Below are 20,023 nucleotides of genomic sequence, written 5' to 3' on the forward strand. Positions count from 1 at the left end.
CCTGTACTGCGCCCACTTTAAGTTCTAGTGCAGCCTTCAGTTCGACCATGACCGATTCCAGTTTAGTTTCCCATGTAAGTTTCAGGTCTGCAATTGCTTCCAGGATCTGCCAGTCTTTGTTCCCCAAGACGGTGTCTGCGGCTGGGGTTTTTTCCTTACTTCTGGCCCCTTCTGACATTTGCGGCGTTCTCGCGTATTCCTCCAGCGTGGGTTGTTTGCCCTTCCCCTCGGTCTGCTTATTCGCCATCTTGGCGTCGCCATATGTTTCTCTGCAGGTGCACAGAAATATGGTTTTAGCGCCTCAGGGATAGTCCGTGCTGGGGTATGTTGCCCTCAGGGGGCTGTAATGAAAGTTCTCGTGCGCTATCTGTGTCATGACGCGAATAGATTATGTTCTTCCACGTCCTTGCCCGCTGTTGTTTCTTCCTATTTATGCTCTCTGACTCTTAGTGGGGCCCCTCGCCGTCTACGCGTCCTGGGTCTTGGGGGCCTGTGTTGGTGCTACTGCAGGCCCTATAGGAGAAAGAGAATCCGTCATTCACTGTTCGTCTGAGCAGTTACCCATTTTCGGAAGCGCATCCCACGTCTCTGCTATGCTGGCCTTAAGCGACAAAAATATCCGTATGATTTGTCTGCGAGTGTGTGCAGGCTGTTATCGTCCTGCAGTGTGCGGTCTTCTTACGTGCCTCCGTTTGTCCTGATTCAGCCGCCCGCACACTGATACAATGTAACCGGCAAGCCTTTTCTATAGTTTGGTGTCACAGTGAGGCTGCAGGGCTTTGCAGGCACTGTGCCCCTTTTGTATCTGGCCACCCCTCTGCTTTATACATCCATTGTTGTGTGCTTTATCCAGAGCCCTGGCACTCCCTGCCGCACAAGTTGAAACGAATGCTGCAGCTCTGATCCGGAAACATTTCTCTGATACATATGTATTACTGCCAGCGTGATCATGATGTCAATTACAGGCTTGGAGTGCCTTGTAGCCAGCGTGCCCGCTCCAACTCCCGAAGCCTGTGTCCCTATGTTTCTCTGCTCGGGCACAACCCCGTCAGAGCGTCCGCCGCATCTGTGCCGCAGTCCGCTCCTAAGGCTGTTCAGGCACCCATAATGCAGCCTATACAGCGGGTCTCTGTACTGGCTGTATTCTGTTCACGGTCCGCTCAGGGTGTCAGGATCAATCCGATGCCTGTAGTACACTCGGCCAGCTCCTTACGTGTTCCAAGCACCTCTGTTGTAAAATATCTGGAACCTCTGTGATCGGGCACCCGATCCGCCCCAGCCCGCTGTTTCCTTTGTTCACCAGGCGGCCGCCATCTTCCTGTTACGTCCCTCGGGGTTCCCGGTATCCCCAAAGTCCCTCCCCAAACCTCCAGTACCCATACCTCCACTCCACCCCGTCCTCTTGCCCGGGTCCGGGACCCACATGTGCTCTCCCCGACTCCCTGTGTGCCAAGGCGTGTGTTTCAGCATGCCACCCGCTCGCGGAGACGCCCCCTCCATTGGCGTGTTCCTTGGCGGTTGCGGGACTGGCCTCGCTCCCCGCTTCCGTGTCACGTGACCAACGCCTCCCGCTCACGTGTTACTAAGGCACGATCACGTGATGCGGTCGTGGGTCACGTGACCGGAAAACAATTGTAGCGCCAGTATTTAAACAGCCGCATCATAGTACTCGGTGCTTCACAGCTGTTTACTTGTACACTGTTCGGCACTTCGATCACTCACGTTTGGATTGTTTGGGAACTGTCCTCGGATTGAATTAAAGGACTGCTATCGGATTTCCCTGGCTTCCGGCTTTTGGTTATTTGGAAATCTTGTTACGAATTAAGCACTGCTTTCTGGACTACTACTGGTTACATCCCTTGGTACTACGTCTCTTGGTTTCCTTGCCTGGATTCTAACATCAGGTGGGCCTGGCACACGCATCACCACCTATCTCCTGAGCTTACTGCCTGTGCCGGGAACAAGGCTCTGGTGGGTCCCGGAACCCCTCCTATAGGTTCAGAAGAAACATCACTGTCACCCATTGGTAAGACCGTTCCGCTTCTTTGTTGTCTGGTTTGTGAATGTTGTCTAGGCTTGATACTTAACCAGTGATTTAATTGCAGTGGTCCAGTGGTTCCCAGAAGTCCACGGCTCCGGAAGATCATCTCCCACTGTGGCCTCAAAGGTTGTACAGAGAGTGATTTTGACTCTCTTTGTGCGGCACTTGTGGACAGAGGAATCTTCTGACTACACGGCAGTCAAGACACAACACTTCCTCACCGCCGCAGTGGATTCTTCTGAATCTTCTATGACTGCTAATAATGCGGCCGCGCTGTGCTGCAGTGCCACAGTGTATACTCCTATGCTCAGAGGCATACTACACATGTCCTTTCAATTCTGGAACAATTGTTCACATTTTCATGAGGTTTTCGTTAGGATGATATACGGATCTGCAGGAGCCTCAGAGAAAACATGTCTTCCTACATGGCTCCTTAGCCACGCCCCCCAGAGTCAAACATATATCTGTAGCCCTGTGGGATCAGGACAATTCAGCGTGCTCCCGTAGTACCTCACTAGTACTGTGTAGGCAGTAGTACCTATGTACAACAAGAATACAACCACACAACATGAGCCGGTTGTCTTCCTATAATTACCCCCACATTACTCTTACACATTATTTCTGCGTCCCACCGCATACAGTCCTTGTATTACCACACACATGCCCTTTGATGAATTTCCCACATTGCCTTGATGGAACAAAACATGTTGGCTTGACACATGGATGACTATTAATGTATAGCGCCAGAATGGGAGCAAGGCCGCACATGGGAAGGATACCTCCAGCTATATAGTAGTTGTATTTGACTGTATCAGGATCACTGAATCAAAAAGATATGTGATCTATAAGAGTGTGAAATGTCATTTTCCTTGGATATAAGGCGTTATATGAACTTTTTCAGCACTTTAAGAATTGTATTACCCATACGACTGTCCTTAATTGTGTGTTTATATGTACTGGTTATTCACTTTATGAAATAAATGTTTGTTTCACACTGTCTTCATAGTAACATGTTTCTTTGCAAATAACATCAGCAGATTTTGATGATTTTTGTTTGTAAGTAGGGAGTATTTAAGTATTGTAGTGTGCCAGAATTATGAGTCGGACCATAAAGTACACAGGGCACGTTCCAAAAATAGATATGTAGTAACATAAGGAAGACCTGCCTAATCTGGTCCTACTATCATAAGGCTGGTGCTTTCTTTGGCCTCTTTCAGCATCAGCCTTCTTGTGGGCTCGCCAGTGCTTCCTCCAGGTCTTTCTGGGGGCAGCCTTCTCATGGGCTCACCGGTGTCTCTTTCTCTGGCTTTCCCCGGTGACAGCTTTCTCATGGGTTTGGCTGGTATGTCTTTCTTTGATGATGGCCTTCTCATGGGCTCGCCGGAATCTTTCTGACCTTCTCCGATGGCAGCCTTCTCATGGGCCCGTCAGTTTCTTTTACTCTGGTTTTCTCTGGCGGCAGCCTTCTTATGAGCTTGCTGGCATCTCTTACGCTAGCTTCCTCCTGCGGCAACCTACTCATAGGCTCAACAATGCCTCTTCTTCCTCTGTTGGCATCCCTCAGGGTGCAAGTGAAGCTAGTTTGGTCAGAGCTCTTCGAATTTCCCCGGGCTGCAAGCCCATCATGTATACTCTCTGGTCCCGCCTCAGGCAGTGCTGGTTCCGTATAAAACCAGTGGCATCCACTCTGCACGTCTCCACTGCATCTGATTGACTCTATGTCAGCTGGTCTCTCCTTCCTCCAGGTTAGAACCTTTTCCCTTATAGGCTGTTCCTTGCAACAAGACACACAATTCCATTCGTCCTGGGGTTTGAACTTCAAGGAGGGATCAGCAGCAAAATTAGACATGTCAAATGACATGTCAAATTGTCTAATTACATTATCAGGATCATTCACTCCCCTATAGTCTGAAAACATTTGGGATATTGGTGTTAAGGGCGATGCCACATCTATGTTCAACTGGGCGTTATTGTCCCCTAAAGGGGCAGGGGTTACTCCCATTGAGATCCTGCATGCCCAAAGCACTAGGGAGGCTCTTGCATAACAAGCTCACCTCCTTAGTCTCAATGGGGGTGGCTCCCCCTTCGCGAAACGGGATAAATACCTCCTATTTGTCATAGTATGAAGATAACTCTGTGTTGTAGATAGCAGGGGGACCTAGAGCTATCTAATTCTGCCATATTTTCTATGGCCTTATAAAACTTTGGACAAGTCAAATAGAACCACTTTTTTGATGTAGTGACATCCATTTCAAACTATTCCATTGATTATTGACTCCAAGATCCACCTTTGTGGCTCCTAAATGGGGTATCTGGAACTTCTAATTTTAAAATCCAATAAGCATGGTTGGTTCTGTTTCATGCACATATAATTATTTGGTTATGCTAACAATTGCTTTGCTCACAAAAAACTAATAAATTGTAGATGCACTACTTCCTCTCCTCCAGCTTAAGTGTTTATACCACAGGACTGCAATAAATATTGATCAATACAAGACAGATGTTCTCCATTTAAGGCTCACAGCCATGCTGAGATCACAATTGGTGTGCCATTTCTTTACGGTGAGACCAAGGGTATTATCCTCTCCTAAATGTAAGCCCCCCTATGGTCTCCCATTTATGTCTTTTTTGCTTTCTTCTTTCTTTAAAAAAAAAAAAGATAGAGTATCTATCTAAATAAGGAGTAATCAAATCAGACTTCTAGTAAATGGAATTCTTGGTAATCTATAATATTGCCGGAACCAATGCTTAGGAAAATATTACAACCTCTCCAGTTCCAAAATATAATTTTCAATCCTTCACAATAAAAGGTGTTAGTATTTCATCGGCTCTTCATCTTTGTTGTCAATACATTTGAGAGCCAAGACCAGCCCACTCCTGCTTTCTCTTTTCCTTCCTGTTTCACTCCTATGTGGACTTGCCTGTCACTTCTTTGGGTTAATGTGCAAATTAGCGCATCTTTCTGAATTTCATTTGTTATGGGCATCATTCCTTTTGCAAAAGAAGATTTCTCAGCAAAATGTACACTTTGATTGCTCATTATTTTCTTAAAAGGGAACATGTCTATACCAAATGATAAGGTGTTGATTGTGTTCATAAGTAAATTATATACTAATTTTGAATGCAGATGTACTGCCACGCAGTCAACGCTCTTTGAGTCTATACATTCGACTAAGTTAATGTCTCTTGAGACCAACGCATGTAATGATGGAATCATGGAAAATTACCTTTGAGGGTACGTTCTATTTAACAATAGCTCACCTTGATCATAAAAGATTTTTTTTTAAATCAAATATTTAATTTGCCTCAGTTGTCCTGGGGTTCTCTTTTGTTAAGGTGAAAACATTGATCAAAGTTTATACCTGATATTGTCTTTGCTGTTTTTTATTTCTATTACTGCATCGTTATTAATCCATTTGAATGCTTTTATTCCTACAGAAGGGGTACTAGAACTTACAGTAGACATTTCTTGATCAATTTTAGTTCTCTCTTGAAGAGCCAATCCCTCACCAAGAGATTCACACATAGGTTGCTTTAGAATGGCACCTTTTTGGGGACTATAGTCTTTGTTTACCATCCTGATGGAGTCTCTTATTAAGAAATGTCAGGAGTCAGGAATGAAACTCGGACACAAGTTAGCCATGCTTTTGGTTAAAGACGTTTATTGAAAATAAAAGGAGTTGGGATAAGTCCCCTTTGACCCTGTTATAAGAGGAATGTCCCTACCTAAACCAAAACAAAGGATCTGTCTGCATCAGAATGTCCAAATCAAATTGTCCTGTATTCAAAGTTCTATTCTGCCCGCACACTATAAAATTAACAGTAAGGTGGAAGGGAAATGACTTTAACCATGGATGGTTTGAAAAAGTGTTCATAAAGAAATAATAAATGGCTCCAACACAAATGTTCTCCAAGAACAATGATCTTTGTTCCAGAGGGTGCTTCCCTCCCCCTGTATTCTTCCTTGTTCTTGAATGTGTTACACATAACAGTTCTCTGGGCCTTTCTTGGCCAACAGTCACTTTTACAAAAGAACTTGGTTGACTTTGTAGCTTTGTCTCTTTCAAGATTCCTGGTATATCTTTCTACCAGGGGGGTTTCTCTTCTCCTGCTTAGAACAATCCATTGTCTACTCCTGATGTTATCTCTCAAGATTGTTTGGATTTTGTACATTTGATATTGCCTGGTATAGTCTCCTGTCAGGGCTTCTTGCATTCTCACACCTGTAATTGCCTCGTATACTCTCCTGTTAGGGCTTCTTGTTCTCACTCGCTTGTAATCATAGGCCCTTGCCCTTTTCCAGAACTGCTTATCAACTGCATTGGTTAATGTATCCTCTTGATATGTTATCTTACTCGGGTTTTCCATTTCCTTGCTTTGCACCCATTCATCTATCAGTAAGGGTTTTGTTTGTGGTTAATTTCCCTTTCGCTCTCTCGCTCTGTGTTAGGTTGTGCACAATTATCTGCATTTGGTGTGGTCACCAATATGCCCCGGGTTCCCCACTGTCTTTGGGAGGATTCACCTGTCCTGAATGATGTTCATGGATTCTCCTGCGGTCAACCGGTAAAGGACTCCTGCTCGTTTCCTTCTTGAGACTGCTTCTGCTTCTCTTGTCCGTCTCTAGGAGATTCCACAAGCCTACTCTGCTTCCTTCTTGGCTCTGGTAAGTGAAGCACTGCCGTTGGTCACCTGCGAATGCCCAGGAGTCCCTCATCGGCTTGTGGCTTTCGCGCAGCATGTCCTGGTGCAGCAGCTTCTTCTTGCTTCGTCAGCGAGCCTCCTCACTTCACCAGCCTCTCTGTGTCTGCCTTTTGAACTTACCGGCCCAAGTGCATGTGAGCGAACACTAGAGCACTTGCTGAATTTGCGGCCTCCTTCAATCTGTATTCTTTGATTCATCTTCTTTGTCCCAGTACTTTGAGAATTCTGGGACATGGAATCCATTGATGCAAATTGATTCCAACAGTATGAATAAGTATTTTCAAAGGTTTCACAAGGTAGACCATAGGTGGAGAATAGGTCTATATATTTGGGCAAAGGGGTTTCCCTATTTTCTAGAAGAGTATGAGTAGATGTATGACAATAGACCATAAGGTTATTAGATATGGGAAGGTTATCTTCAAGGGAGAATGGGGGAAACCATGTCTCACCCGATGAAGCCATGACATCTCCCCAGAGGTTGTCTCCTCCCATGTGATCCTTCCTCATAATACCACCCCCACGGTCAGGATCAGGTAGCGGCTGCCGTCCCCTGGCCACATGGGAGGAGGTGACCACCAGGAATTCAGTGATGACTCCACCGGGTTCATCACATAAGGCAAGATTGAGTTTTCTTTAGGATCCATATATTCCATCTGGGGTTTTTTCTTTTTTTTATCTCCATCGGTCTTATTCACTTTTTTCTTCTTCCAGGAGATCCAAATAGTATAATTTACCAGGACAAGCGACTTCTTAAGAAGAAAACATTGATATCAAGTTCATATAAAACCTAGCAAGGTAAGTTACTGTCAATGTTTGCAAAATGGCTAAAAAAAAGCTTTCAAAGGAATTTGGTCTGGAAGTGTTTTAAAGTATATTTTTCATTGAATACATAATGACACAATATTACATTATGTCTTTATTGCGATAGCGTTCAACCCATTCCAGAAAGAAAATGCATAAACCAAATAAATAAACAGCATGCAAACAACCCCCACTCTTCCCCTTCAATCAGGTACCATCAAGGTCAACCTTGCACAACCGAGAATTTTCTCTTGGCCACGCCGATATGCTACAACTCTAACATAACATGACAGTTCAGCAGTCAATGTTCAATTCCATTTCAATTCAAAATGTATTTGTTCAACTAAAATAGTTTTTACAAACAATAATAAAAACTATTCAGTTCAGCTGTCTTTGTTCCAATGCCCACTCAGTGCCTTGAAGCAGCCTTTAGATATATAAATAACACATAAAATCCGTATTCATTATTAAAAGATTAACAATAACAATCATAGCAATAATATAAAATGTGTATCTAGTGCCTAACGACAGATACCTCCCTATTCTAAACCCTACAATAAACATTATTTCTACCCAATGTAATGATACTAAATTTAGTAACCGCAGGAGGATGCAAGGGCAGAATCAGTCCTGCCTGAACTAAAGTCTGTGAATCATGCAGCCAGACTAATCTTGCGCTTTAATTTACTTGATGGAGTGAAGAGATCATCTTTCTAACTTTGTTCTCAAATTACAGTGAATACTAGGCACAGAGCCCTGAATAACTAAAGAAACTACAAGCAGCGAGCCACTTAGGAAAGAAAAATCACAATCTAAAGCTAAACAGAAATAACTTTGCCCAACACTGTAATTGCAAAAGGAGAGGGTAATGCAGGGAAGTGCAGCGATCATCCCAGGCCCCCCCAGCGCTTTTGGATGCAGACCTGGGAGTGTGCAGGAGGGGCACTGGGAGGTTACAGGGGGAGGGCGGTGTTGCCAGGGGCTACACTGTGGGGAGGGTGGTGCATGCTTTAGCTTTACAGTATATAGGGAATGAAACGCCTTTTTAGATAGTAGCAGACATATTGAAATTGAGGCCTAATTCTGCGCTGCAACCAGGGCTGTGGCTCAAGCCACACGCACATGGAAATAAGTGTATGCATGCAAGAATAAGGGAATAGGTTGTAGCATGGGTACCAGTGAGAACGCCCAGAGCTACAGAGATTCATAGACCTTTCATTGTCGCACAGTGCCAGCATTTGTATCCCAGAAGGAATGTGCCATGCAAGGCCACAAGGGGGTTGAGAGCTCTCTGCGAAAAGTGATCCCACGAGTAGGAGGGCATAAGCCTCTGACCTTCCATATCCCAGCTCTAAGTAATAGCACCCAGATACCCCCATCCGAAGACCCCCAGCATTCCACGGTAACGGTCAGTCCCAGACCATCGACCATAAAGCTGTTAAACCCCCAATCTATCAGAAAAGATCAGAAAACAGGGATCAGTTGCCTTCACCGCCAGTCACGTGATTTGTGCTGCGAGGTGCCAGGAGAGGTAAAACAACATAGCCAAAACGTGGGTGGGGAGCTTTGTATGGGCTCTGACGTGTCTGGAATCGAGTTAGTGTGTGCGATGCAATGACCTCGAAGTATCCTCTTAGCCCCTGTCTGCAGTACCAGGTTTACATCAGGTTAGAGCTAGAGACTGCATTGTTTTTCTTCACATAATCACCATTAGTTGTAGCTTCATGCCTGATGATGTGCAAGGAGGAGCCCACGTGGAAGAAGATGGACAGAAGGGGCTGGGACCAATGCCCTGGCATCTCTTATGGAGCAGGTAGCCTATGTATAGGGTCACACCAACCAGCCATTTGGATTTGTACATTATGTAATTTACATCACCGATGACGCTGTGTGCCTTCATAAAGTGTTGCTCATACTGATTTTGGCAGAACGTTCCCGTGGCAGCAGAGTGCTTTGCTGGTACATTTCTATTTTTGTGGAAATAAAACTTTGCTCTCCTTGCAAGAGGTGTGTTGGGCTTTTTTCCCTAGTGGGTTGCATTTTTTCTGGTGTATGCGCTGAGGGGTGTCTCTACATCTTTGGTGTCCCTGATGTGATCCCAGCGACCCCCACAAAGGCGGAGGCTTCCAGGCCTCTCTGGAGGGGCCGCGCCCACCTACAGTGACCAGTCCCAAACGCGCAACCACAGTGGAGTACAGGAGTTACTTTCAAAAAATTCCTGTCTGCTCTTTGAAGCGGGGCGTGGCTCCTAGGAGGGTGCAGGTCATTGTTGGGACCCCGTGGCGGAGGAGCTTAGGTGAACACGCAGAAGTGCACCTCTTGCGAGCAACAGCGGGGGCGAGAGTGAGTGGGGAGTGCGAAAGGCCAATTGGCGAGTTTTTGCATTATTTTTATTATTATTGAGATAACAAAGAGGAAAACAGGCTTGTGGGATCCTTTCCAACTAAGGGGAGAAGGGGGCACCATTTTATATTATGATAAGGAGGATACAAAAGTAGGAGCTCTGTATAATTATAGAGCTCAGAATCCTGTGCCCAATACATTTCGGGTGCGGGCTGGAGGCAGTGTAGTGGTTGTTGTTTTAGCTTATTATTTTAGTTTATTGTTTTAGTGTATTGAATTATTATTGTACATTTAGTGGAGTCTGAGGGTGGCCCTGTGGAAGAGTTGAGTGTGAGAAGTGCGGAAGTGTGCACTAAGGGGGGGAGGAGTGGACAAGGGCGACTGGGAGGTGAGGACGGAAGACTGGCAGTGACGGCTATATTAACATTGTGTGCGATGCATAACTAGAAGCTTCTTTTGAATATATAAGTGTCAATATGGGGGTGATGACTCCGCTGGAGTACATATATAATGCGTTGCCATTGTACAAGGATAAGATAGAGAAGTATCACAAACAGTGGATAGTAGAGACCCATGGGGGAAGGCCCCGCCCCTGGCCATAGCATGGTACTAATAATAGAGAGATACTAGAGCACATGAGCATGTTCCTCACTGCTAAGTATAAAAGTTAAAAGTAAACTGCAGAAGCGAAAAGAAATTTTAGACTTCTGGAAAATGGTAGAGGATCTAGAGGATACCGCTGTATACATGCCCCGATGCGAAGATAGTGCCACCTCAAATATACTAAACACAACAGCATCAGAGGACGCGCCGCAGCCCGTGCCTAGGGAGGGGCTTTATCCACTTACCGCCCGCCCAGCCACAGGATACACCAACATAACATATGTGCCCCTGCCTGCCACTGCCCCACCCTAATATCGACCAACCCCAAACAGCAGTACACAGCTGGAAACCAAATCACAGAAAGTTAGAGTAGGCATTAGAGGTGCCACGAGCAGTGTTTGCCCGTTTTAGGGCAATAAAAGAAGGGGAGAACAAATTGAGGTGTGGTTTGGACGAGTGGAGGGCTGCAGACATTTTGTTTAGACTGGATAGCACTGCTATTAAGGATGTGTATGTTGAGAAGCACGGTAGTGGAGATCGAGGGGCGGAAAGCACAGGCTATGGGACAGTAACGTCGGACAGGGAGACACATCAAGGGGTGCAGGAAGGAGAATGGGTCAGTGTGGAAGAAACAGAGGACGAGGAAGGTGAGGCACAAAGGGCCCCAGAAATTATGCCAAGGGTAGAAAGCTAGTGGGGCGAACAACTGAGGAGCAGGTTTGGGTGGGTAGCAGTAGCATGGAAAAAGGGACGTTTTGCACAGAAAGCAAGGCGGGGAGTAGGCACACAACTGTCATTATTGCATAAGGGCACATTATGTGCCGTGGGCACAGATGGATACGAATAATTTGATCAAAATGCTCCCACCCCTTACGGCCGGGGTTGGGAAGTGGATATATGCATTTGAGAAGCATACTGTAAGAATACCTTTGGCAGTGGGAGACATGAAGACTTCACTTGTTGCAATTGTGGGGGATGTGAGAAACCAGAGGGTGTTCTCACAAATAGTCCCTGGGGATCTGTTGCTCAGGTGGCCAGGGGAGGGCCATCGCTCTTGGATCGCAACACTGGGGGCGGTCAAGCGAGGGGAATCACCTGGGCAGGGGGTCTTTGGGGACTGCAAAGAGAGCGTCCAAAAGCGAGACATGATATTCCCCCGTTCCTTGCCCCAATCCATACTACCCTCCCTCTTTGTTCATGGGATATAATAAGAGCGGCAAACTCACTCTCTGCCTTTAAGAGGGTGGTCAAAACATATCTATTTAATCAATAACCGGCGCCCTGTTGATGTCCCTGGTTCTCTGATCCTGTCTGTATTTGCTGTGTTTTCTCTGTTTTATGTGCGCCCTGAGGCACATGGGCATGTGGCGTGCAACAAGAAATAAAATAAATCAATAAATAAATATTGTCACTGAAGTCCCATCCTACCCCTTAACCTTCGCTCACCAAAATGGAAGATAAAATCTTGCGGACATCTAGAGAGACCAAACGCCTCATTACAAGTATTGCGGAATGGGTTAACGGGCGCCGCTAATTGTGGCAGTGCTGTTAAACCCATTCCGCATTATTACGAGGTCCCCTCGCGGGACCCGATGTGGACATCTGGTTTTACCAGACGTCCAGAGCGGGTCCCGCGAGGGGACCAGGGAGCTAACAACGGGCCGGTCGTAATCGGCCCATTGTTAGCTCGTGCACCCATTACCATTGAGCCCTATGGGCGCTCAAATGGGAATGGGGAAGGACCGGGCCCGGGTTCCCTACAGGAGGAATTACCGGGCCCTCCAAACCCGGAATGGCCCGGTAATTCCCCATTAGGGAACCCGGACGCGATTTTGGAGGCAGCCATGGTGCCAATAGCGCCATGGCTACCTCCAAAGTCGTAATGAGGCCCCAAGTCCCTTTGTCAACTCTTAACACTAACCTTGTCTCTACTTCCTCAAAACCCAGAAGATATACTGGGAACTCACCTTTTTCCTCCAAGATATCCCACCCCAGTAAACAAGGGAATTAAGCATCACTCATCTTAATGGACCTAAAAAAGCCCATACACATGGTACTGAAAAGAGGATGAGACAAGTTCAGGCTCCCTCAGTCTGTCCACAGTATTTCCAATCACACCCCATATGCCCCTCCCAATTTCTGGAAAGAGGAAGAGGCAATCAGGAGCAATGTGGATTGTCTATGGAAAAACCATTAAAAAACAGGAAAGACTACTACCAACTACCATTGAATTGTCCCACTAATAAAAGGCAGGCAGAGTCAGGCCCTCTACTATAATCATTCACACCTGACTCCACTGAGGACTATAAAAGGTGTGGTTCTGCACAGGTGAAGGAGCAAGCTGGGTCTGCTGACTGGACCAGAGGAGTCAAGGAGCAGGGAGCTGCAGGAAAAGAAGCCTGGAGGATCCGGAGGAGAACAGTGTGCCGAGACGCTTGCCCAGTGTTTGTGAGGAGCTGCAGCGTGGCTAGGAAGCTTTGTCTCCAGGGAGCCAGAGCGAGACAGGCTGCATCCAGCTGGCAGTGTCCAGCAAAGTGCTTGTTCCCTTGGGACGTATGTCGGTCCAAAAGTTGTCTGAGGGGCAGGTGGTGAGACCATGACCTTGACCATATGCATCCAGGAAAGAAGGCTCTCCAGCGCTACGCTACCCAGTGATTTTCAAACAAGTGAGAGATAGAGAAACCTGGGAGCGTGCGGTTGGCTTGAGAGGAAAGCGAGAATGAGAGCATAAAAGGACATAAAGTAAGAAAGAAGGAACAAGGGGATTGATAGGAGGCGCCGACAAAGATGGCTGCTTGAGCTGTGAGCTCCGTAGCCAACGGAATCCTGCATCATAAATCCTGTGGAGTGGCGACTGCACCGGCAGATACAAATATAGCAGTTGAGTTGGGACCGTACCAGGCACCAGCAGAACAAATCCTGGGCGAAACCGCGCCTCTGTTTTCCTGGGAGAAGCTCATCCATATGGTACATGCAGAATAACGGCCGGGGCTCCCCGTGCCAGAACTGTCCCTGCTGCGCTCACACGGAGCCGAATCAAAGGGAAACTACATCGGACCTATCAACACAAGCAAAGGAAACGACAGGCAGCCACCAGACCATCAAACCCTGCCGTGTGTGTGGCGGGCCGGCGGGGTACAGCGGGGGCGGGGTGTTTGCCCAGAAACCATATGCCTCATGTCCCTTCCGAACCCTGAGTGTCCTGGATGAGTGGACCAGCCCGGTGCTGCAGCGGGCACCCCCTCACGGCACACCAACACCTGAGAACATCTGGCAGCTGCGGGCCGCCGATTCCAACAGCGGACCTGGGTTGCACCGGACAACGGAGGAGACAGGGTGCGCCGGTTGCGCCGGCTCCCATCCGCTCCCCAGCAAATGACACGAGGCCCCGCCGTCCGGGGCTCAGGAAGATCCGGGAGTCCTGGCCGTGCTAAGGGGGTGACCGCGCAGGCTGAGTCTCCGGTGAGCTCACGTCAGGTCTGGGATCCTGCACATGAAAAGGTACGTGCACCCACACCCGGGGAAAAGACACGTAGCCCAAAAGGGAAACCAACCGCCGCAGGGCGCCTACGCCCCAATCCTCAGGCAAAATACTTCACTCCCGACCCCTCAACAGGGCCTACGGTGGGTACAGCTCCTACAGACCTTACTAGGGCATCTGCAGCTCCAACAGCCCGATAGAGGTCCCACACTGCGGGACCCAGTACAGTCCCTGGCCACAAGGCCAAACGCTGCGGCGGCAGAGACCCAGTGGACACACCAAGTGCTGCCTGGGGGCCACTATAAGTAACAACGGAAGCAACAGAGGGCCCCACCTTCATTCAACGGGCAAACAAATCTGCTCCAAGCGGCTCGCTCCCCAGCAACACTCAAATTCCCCTTGGTGCGGAATGTTTGCGAGGCTGACAGCCCAGCTTTTCCTGTTCTACCACGGCTGTGTCAGATCCCTACCATCTCCCCGTGTGATCGGAGCAATAAAAACACAGCACTGGATGTCCCTAGAGTCCTGCCATACCCACAGAGGGGCTGTATAGTGCAGTGTCTCTGCCTCACCAAACACCCCACGTCGGGGCGCACCACAGATAGAAACTCCACTGCGGGGCAACGAGAACCTGCGCCACTCGAGCTCCACTCAAGTACCAAGTGTACACAGGGCTGATCGGCTGACAAACCCATCCGACCAATAGCCTCTACATACAGATTCTCACCGCTGGTGGGTGTACCTAATAGGCAAAGGTCAGAAGATCTCAACCAGCCCACACCCTGGGGGATGAGGCAGTGACTTGCTGCTGGAGAAGAAAGAGGGAAAAGAGCAGGCCCATCCCAACTCTACCCTAAGCTGAGACAAGCGATATATCAATATGCTAAGATAGACAAAGCTGGTGGAACCGTTTCCCCGAGTGCTACCCCAGAAGAAGGGGTCGAAACAAAAGCAGTGGGAAAAGTGGAGGCGCAGGGGAGCGAGACCTCCCTTGCTCTGACACCTAAGAGGGTAACCCCGCCGTTCCCGTGTGGCACTGACCGCCCACAACAGAACATCTCAGATGCCAGGGACTAAAGCGAGACCCAGACAGTCAAAAACAAGAAGACCGGTCAAATTCCAAGTAGGCCAACTGGAAAAGTGCTGGAGACAGGCGGCAAACAGACAGCGAATCACCTCCGCCCCCCCTAGAACGACCTGAGCACTCAGTGGCACCACCACTACACACCATGGTGTCAGACAAGGAGGAACTCCTGAATTGTTTGAAGGGGATGGAAGCCAGACTCACAAATACATTTCAAAATCAGTTGGAACAGATGAAGGAGGAACTGAAATCTTCCCTTCAGGAGGTGAGCAGAGAAATGGCGGACCTGGGAATCTCACAGAGTGGCTACAGTGTGAGATCTACTGCATGCTCTTTTATACCTTTTACAGAACTGGCGGAACACACAGGATTGCACTTAGGCCAATATTTAATGCATGGCACGATCAAAGGGGAGATTACACGTAGGTGGCCTGCATAAAGCGAGCTACAAGAGAATCATTCCATAGTGGACACCCTGTATGACATATCAGAGGGAGGGCACACCATATCACGGGTATATGATTTCCTGCGGACTAATCAGCCCTCCTCCCCCTTGGCGAGAAGGGGCAAATGGGAAGATGATTTGGGTGATCCCTTTACAGAGACAAATTGGAGAGATTTATTGAGATACCACAGGAGGGTGTCACGGAATTCGAGACTACAGTTTATACAACTATTGATAACACACAGGGCATACATGACTCTACTAAGGATTTCCAAGTTTCCGGGCGCAGAGGTGCCCCAGGTGTAAGGCGATAGATGCAGGGATATTACACATTTTGGGCGTGCCCGGTAGTGGTGCAATATTGGCAGGAGGTGGCGGGCAGAATGAACAGGGGAGGGGTGCAACTAGATGTTATCTCCCCGAAAGCATGCCTATTGGGCCGCTTCCGGCACCCCAAAGGAGCAAAATGTATCCGTAAAATGATGGATTTAGTGTATATCCTAGCCAAACGCCAGATTATTTATTTATTTGTAAGGCGCCCAAAGCCCGCAGGCATCAGGGCGCCACATGAAGACGGATACAAACTTAAAGTGGACAGGGTGGACAAAACAGAGCACAAGATGCTTGACAATTCAAGAACAGGTAGAAGGCAGGTACTACTCGTGGTTGTTTAGTTTATTTAAATAAAAGGGTTGTCAATTGCTTTCAAAATCTGAGGAGGTTGTATTTAACTCTCAGGCTTGGTGGCAGTTTGTTCCAATGGAGAGCGACCCGGTTTGGAAAGGCTTTGCCCAAACCGTTTGCTTTTCTGTGGAGGTTAGTTGAAATAAGGCCATGAGCCTCAGATCTAAGGGAATGGGTTGGAATGTAGCCCACAATCTTGGCCTTAAGGTAGGCCGGTGCTTTACCGTATAGGCACTTGTGTGTAAGTGTGAATCCATGGAAATCCCCCCAAGGGTCCAGACGTGAGAGAGTGGTGGCGAGATTTGAAGAAGTGGGCATTGGTTGAAACTGCTGTATGGAGGGGGGTGGTAGTGGGTGGCCGGGTGGAGACCACAATGGGAGTGACTGAATGGAACGTCTTAGTACAATCCTTGTTCACTGTGGAGGCTGTGACCAATGCAGAGGCGAATGAGCTCCATTGATGAGAAGTGGTGTTCCAATTAAGTTGGGATTTTGTGGCAAGAGACAGTGGTCCTCTGGGCAAGGTGGGAGGGAGAGAGGCGGAGGGGGAGGGAGTTGTTTCGGGGAGTTGTTGATGCGTTATGATGACAACTATTGTATACACTGCAGGTGGTAGTATTAAAGAATGCTGTACTTCATGTTTTGGTAAAACTAATAAAATACATTTTTTTTAAAAAAGGAAGATCTCAAGACCATGAAGCTGATAGAATTTAACATGCTTTCAGACAGAACAATGAAAATGCTCAAGAACCTGAAGCAAGACTTACTAATCAGAGAATTTGTGCTACTAAAAACAAAGCAACAAAACTGCTGGAGAAACTGAAACTGTTTGGCAGCACTAATTCTCTTGCTGATGATCAATATTACGTGTATTGCACTGTAACCTATGATGCCAATGAGAACAATTAAGGAAAGTAAGACCTGTAAGATAGAATGATTTATACACACATTAGTCAAGGGGCAAAGATGAGCTTTAATTCCAGGTTTTTCTTGTTTCTGTTTGCAATTTTCTGTTTTCAAGCTACAAATCTACCCAATGTAGTTTTGGCTCAACATACTGGGGCTTATTTTCAAAATCCCCAGTTGTTGCACGAAGGGGACCGCACCAGTGTGCTCTTAAGTGCACGTAGGCCCATCTGCCAAAACAACTGTTTGAAATACAAATTTAAAATAATGTATGGAAATGTGTGCAGACCCGGGTTTCCATGCACGTTTACACTTCATAGTGCATACTATCGCAAAGGGATCCTGCCATGTGAGTGTTCGGTTGTGATGATTTACATTGTTTTTTGGGAATCCATAGCATCCACTGAGAAGATATGCTATCAGATGTGCATGGCTGAACCGATGGGGGTTGCCAATTCGTAAATTAGGATCAACCTTCCTCGTACCCATCATACAGATTCATGAAAAATACATGGTTTGTAAAAAGCATTCATACAAATTTCAAAAACTGTCTCGTTTAAATGACCCACAAATCTGTCCTCAGCTTTATTCCCCTGGTGGCCTGCAATCCTTCCATCCCTCACCTGTGGAGAAAAATTCCAGGATTGAACAGGTGTCATGTGGCAAATGAATTTCTGTTGCTAAGAACTTGGTAAAAGAAGTTATGCCAGCCAGATTTTAAATGTATTTTATTGCTCAGTGCCCCTCCTACAGTAGGACTATCCTCTACTTCCTTTTGCAAGGCTGTACTCCCTCATCTTCTCTCTGAAAAGGTGCCTGGTAGGGCGTAGCTATTACCTATGAGCAACTCTTAATCAGCTATATAAGAAGTGCTTTAGTAGCAGGGGTAGGAATGGATCACTGTCTTCAAGGGTACATTCATTTGTACCCGAAATACACATACCCTCTACATCTCTTATCTGGCATCAGTATCCTCTTCCATCAAGAAATAGGCAATCTATGCCTTCTCCAAAACCAAGTAGGTTACAAAATAAACCATGTAGATTTTATCCACTGCTCTTTAGAAAAGCAAGATGAAGTGTTTCCTTTTGAGAAATGTTAAATAGCCTTCAGATCATGAACAGACCGTTAATGTGTCTCTGTGCGTCCGTTCTGAAAGGAAACATGCTGGCATGCCATTAATTTGCACTCTGGTAGCTCTAATTTTCATTCAGCATGAGAAAAATAAAAGCTACAAAACAGTACTCCAATTGCACGTGCTGGGTTGCTTTACATCGTGGTGTGTATAATAATCAAGCCATTGCTTAATGAAACAGTATTATTATACCTCTTAAAAGTCAAAAATTAACATAAATGTGCATTCATGCCAAACTCCATTCAGGAGATACTTGTCCAGTCCTGCTTTTTACTGTATTTACCTTCTGGAACTTGTCCTGGATTTCTCCATTATAAATCCAGGCAAGAACTAAAATGCAAAGAAAAAAAGAAAAACTCGACTATGGGTGATATTTCGTCTGTTCCTAGGGACTATTTTTTGATCATTAGAAAAGGCAGAGCCCATAGGTCATGTCCCTAACAACACAACAAAAGTATTTAATTTCAATTGACCATTCACAACATTAGAACATCTTTGGAATTGTATCCGAGCATAAAGATACTCCAACAAGCAACATCGTTCCACAGCAGCATATAGGATTTCCACTTTCATAATTAGATTCCCCTACCCTCAATGCTGATATGGCCCATCTAAGCAACAGGTTTAACCCCTAAAGTAACCAAAGAATCTGTTGAAACGTGATTGCACCCTCTGATAGGACACCCACTCACCCCGACAGCAAGGGCCCGTCCATATACGTTGAGAAGTTCCCCGATCCTTCGGTCGGCCTGATCGCTCCCTTACTGGGTAACATTCACTCACCGTTCGTTGAAGTCATGTTCCCAGCGCCAGCTTGGCCCACTAGGCCAGCGGCGAACAGGAGCAGCCGGAACAGGGTCTGTAGCCGCATCTCTGAAGAGGCTGCAGCGAACCCTTCCGCTGGGCCTCGTTTCCATGGCGCTACAAACCGAGATGCATAGTCGGACCGTTCCTTCCTTCGACACGTGCTGGCTACGCGCTCGAAGACCTTTGTTCCTGCTGCGTAAGGAGATCTCGAACGTCTCCACGCGTGTACGATTCCCAACAGAGGTAGAATATAAACATTCTGAGGTGAATGACGGTAAAAAATGTAGGTACCCACGGACTCATTGTATTATTTTTGAATTCGATGCCTCTGTGGCAGACTGTAAAACGCTTTAACGTGCTTCTGTTCTGTTATATATTGTAATTATTGAAAACGAGCGATTGTTCGTTTTTTCAGTAAGTTGAAACGTCATGTAGTTTGTATATAGGTGAAGTTATGCATGGAATGATTCCGTGGATCTGTCCAAGTGAATTGCATATAACTATAAGACACACAAGATGCAGGTTAGGTTTTGATACCCTTTATTGGGCTAACTGAAGATGCTATGTGTGAAGCTGTCCCCTTTAAGGGAACGCACGTGGCGGCGTGACGTTGCACGCCGCCTCCTGCACTATAAATAAAGGGGGCGTTCCCAGCTGCAGCATACGCGACCGGGGATCCTGAGCAGAGAACTCTGTCTCTGTGTGAGTCATTCAGGAGGGAGGAGGCCCGAGGCTCACGGAGCGCTACGGTGGGGGGACTCCCCCAGAGACTTGTAACAGTGGCGACAAGGAATACGCTATGCCCGGTCCCGGCGGTGAATTTATTAATGCACATTTTTTCACTGAACGAGGGAGAAATCCTCTCGTTCCACATGCAGGGGGAAGGGCAGCATACGCGCGGTGGCCATTTTGTCCCCTGATACTGGGAGCTTCTCAGAGAGTGCCATCCAGGCACAATTATTGGAGCATTTGATAGCTGACTGCTGTCC

At 47.0% G+C, this 20,023-nt stretch overlaps 1 protein-coding gene across 1 annotated transcript in view; it reads right to left on the reverse strand.

Annotated features, from left to right (window-relative positions):
- Nucleotides 1–19,165, reverse strand: part of LOC138504048 (uncharacterized) — a 1,098,987-nt gene extending 1,079,822 nt beyond the window's left edge. Inside the window, exon 1 of the mRNA XM_069624235.1 lies at nucleotides 19,011–19,165. Within this exon, the coding sequence (XP_069480336.1) occupies nucleotides 19,011–19,098 (88 nt within the window). The 5' untranslated portion in view covers nucleotides 19,099–19,165. The remainder of the gene's footprint in view (nucleotides 1–19,010) is intronic.
- Between the last annotated feature and the right edge of the window lie 858 nt (nucleotides 19,166–20,023).

The sequence above is a fragment of the Ambystoma mexicanum genome, chromosome 11 (genome assembly GCF_040938575.1).
Source record: "Ambystoma mexicanum isolate Mex_15411 chromosome 11, UKY_AmexF1_1, whole genome shotgun sequence".
Classification (NCBI taxonomy): Eukaryota; Metazoa; Chordata; class Amphibia; order Caudata; family Ambystomatidae; genus Ambystoma; species Ambystoma mexicanum.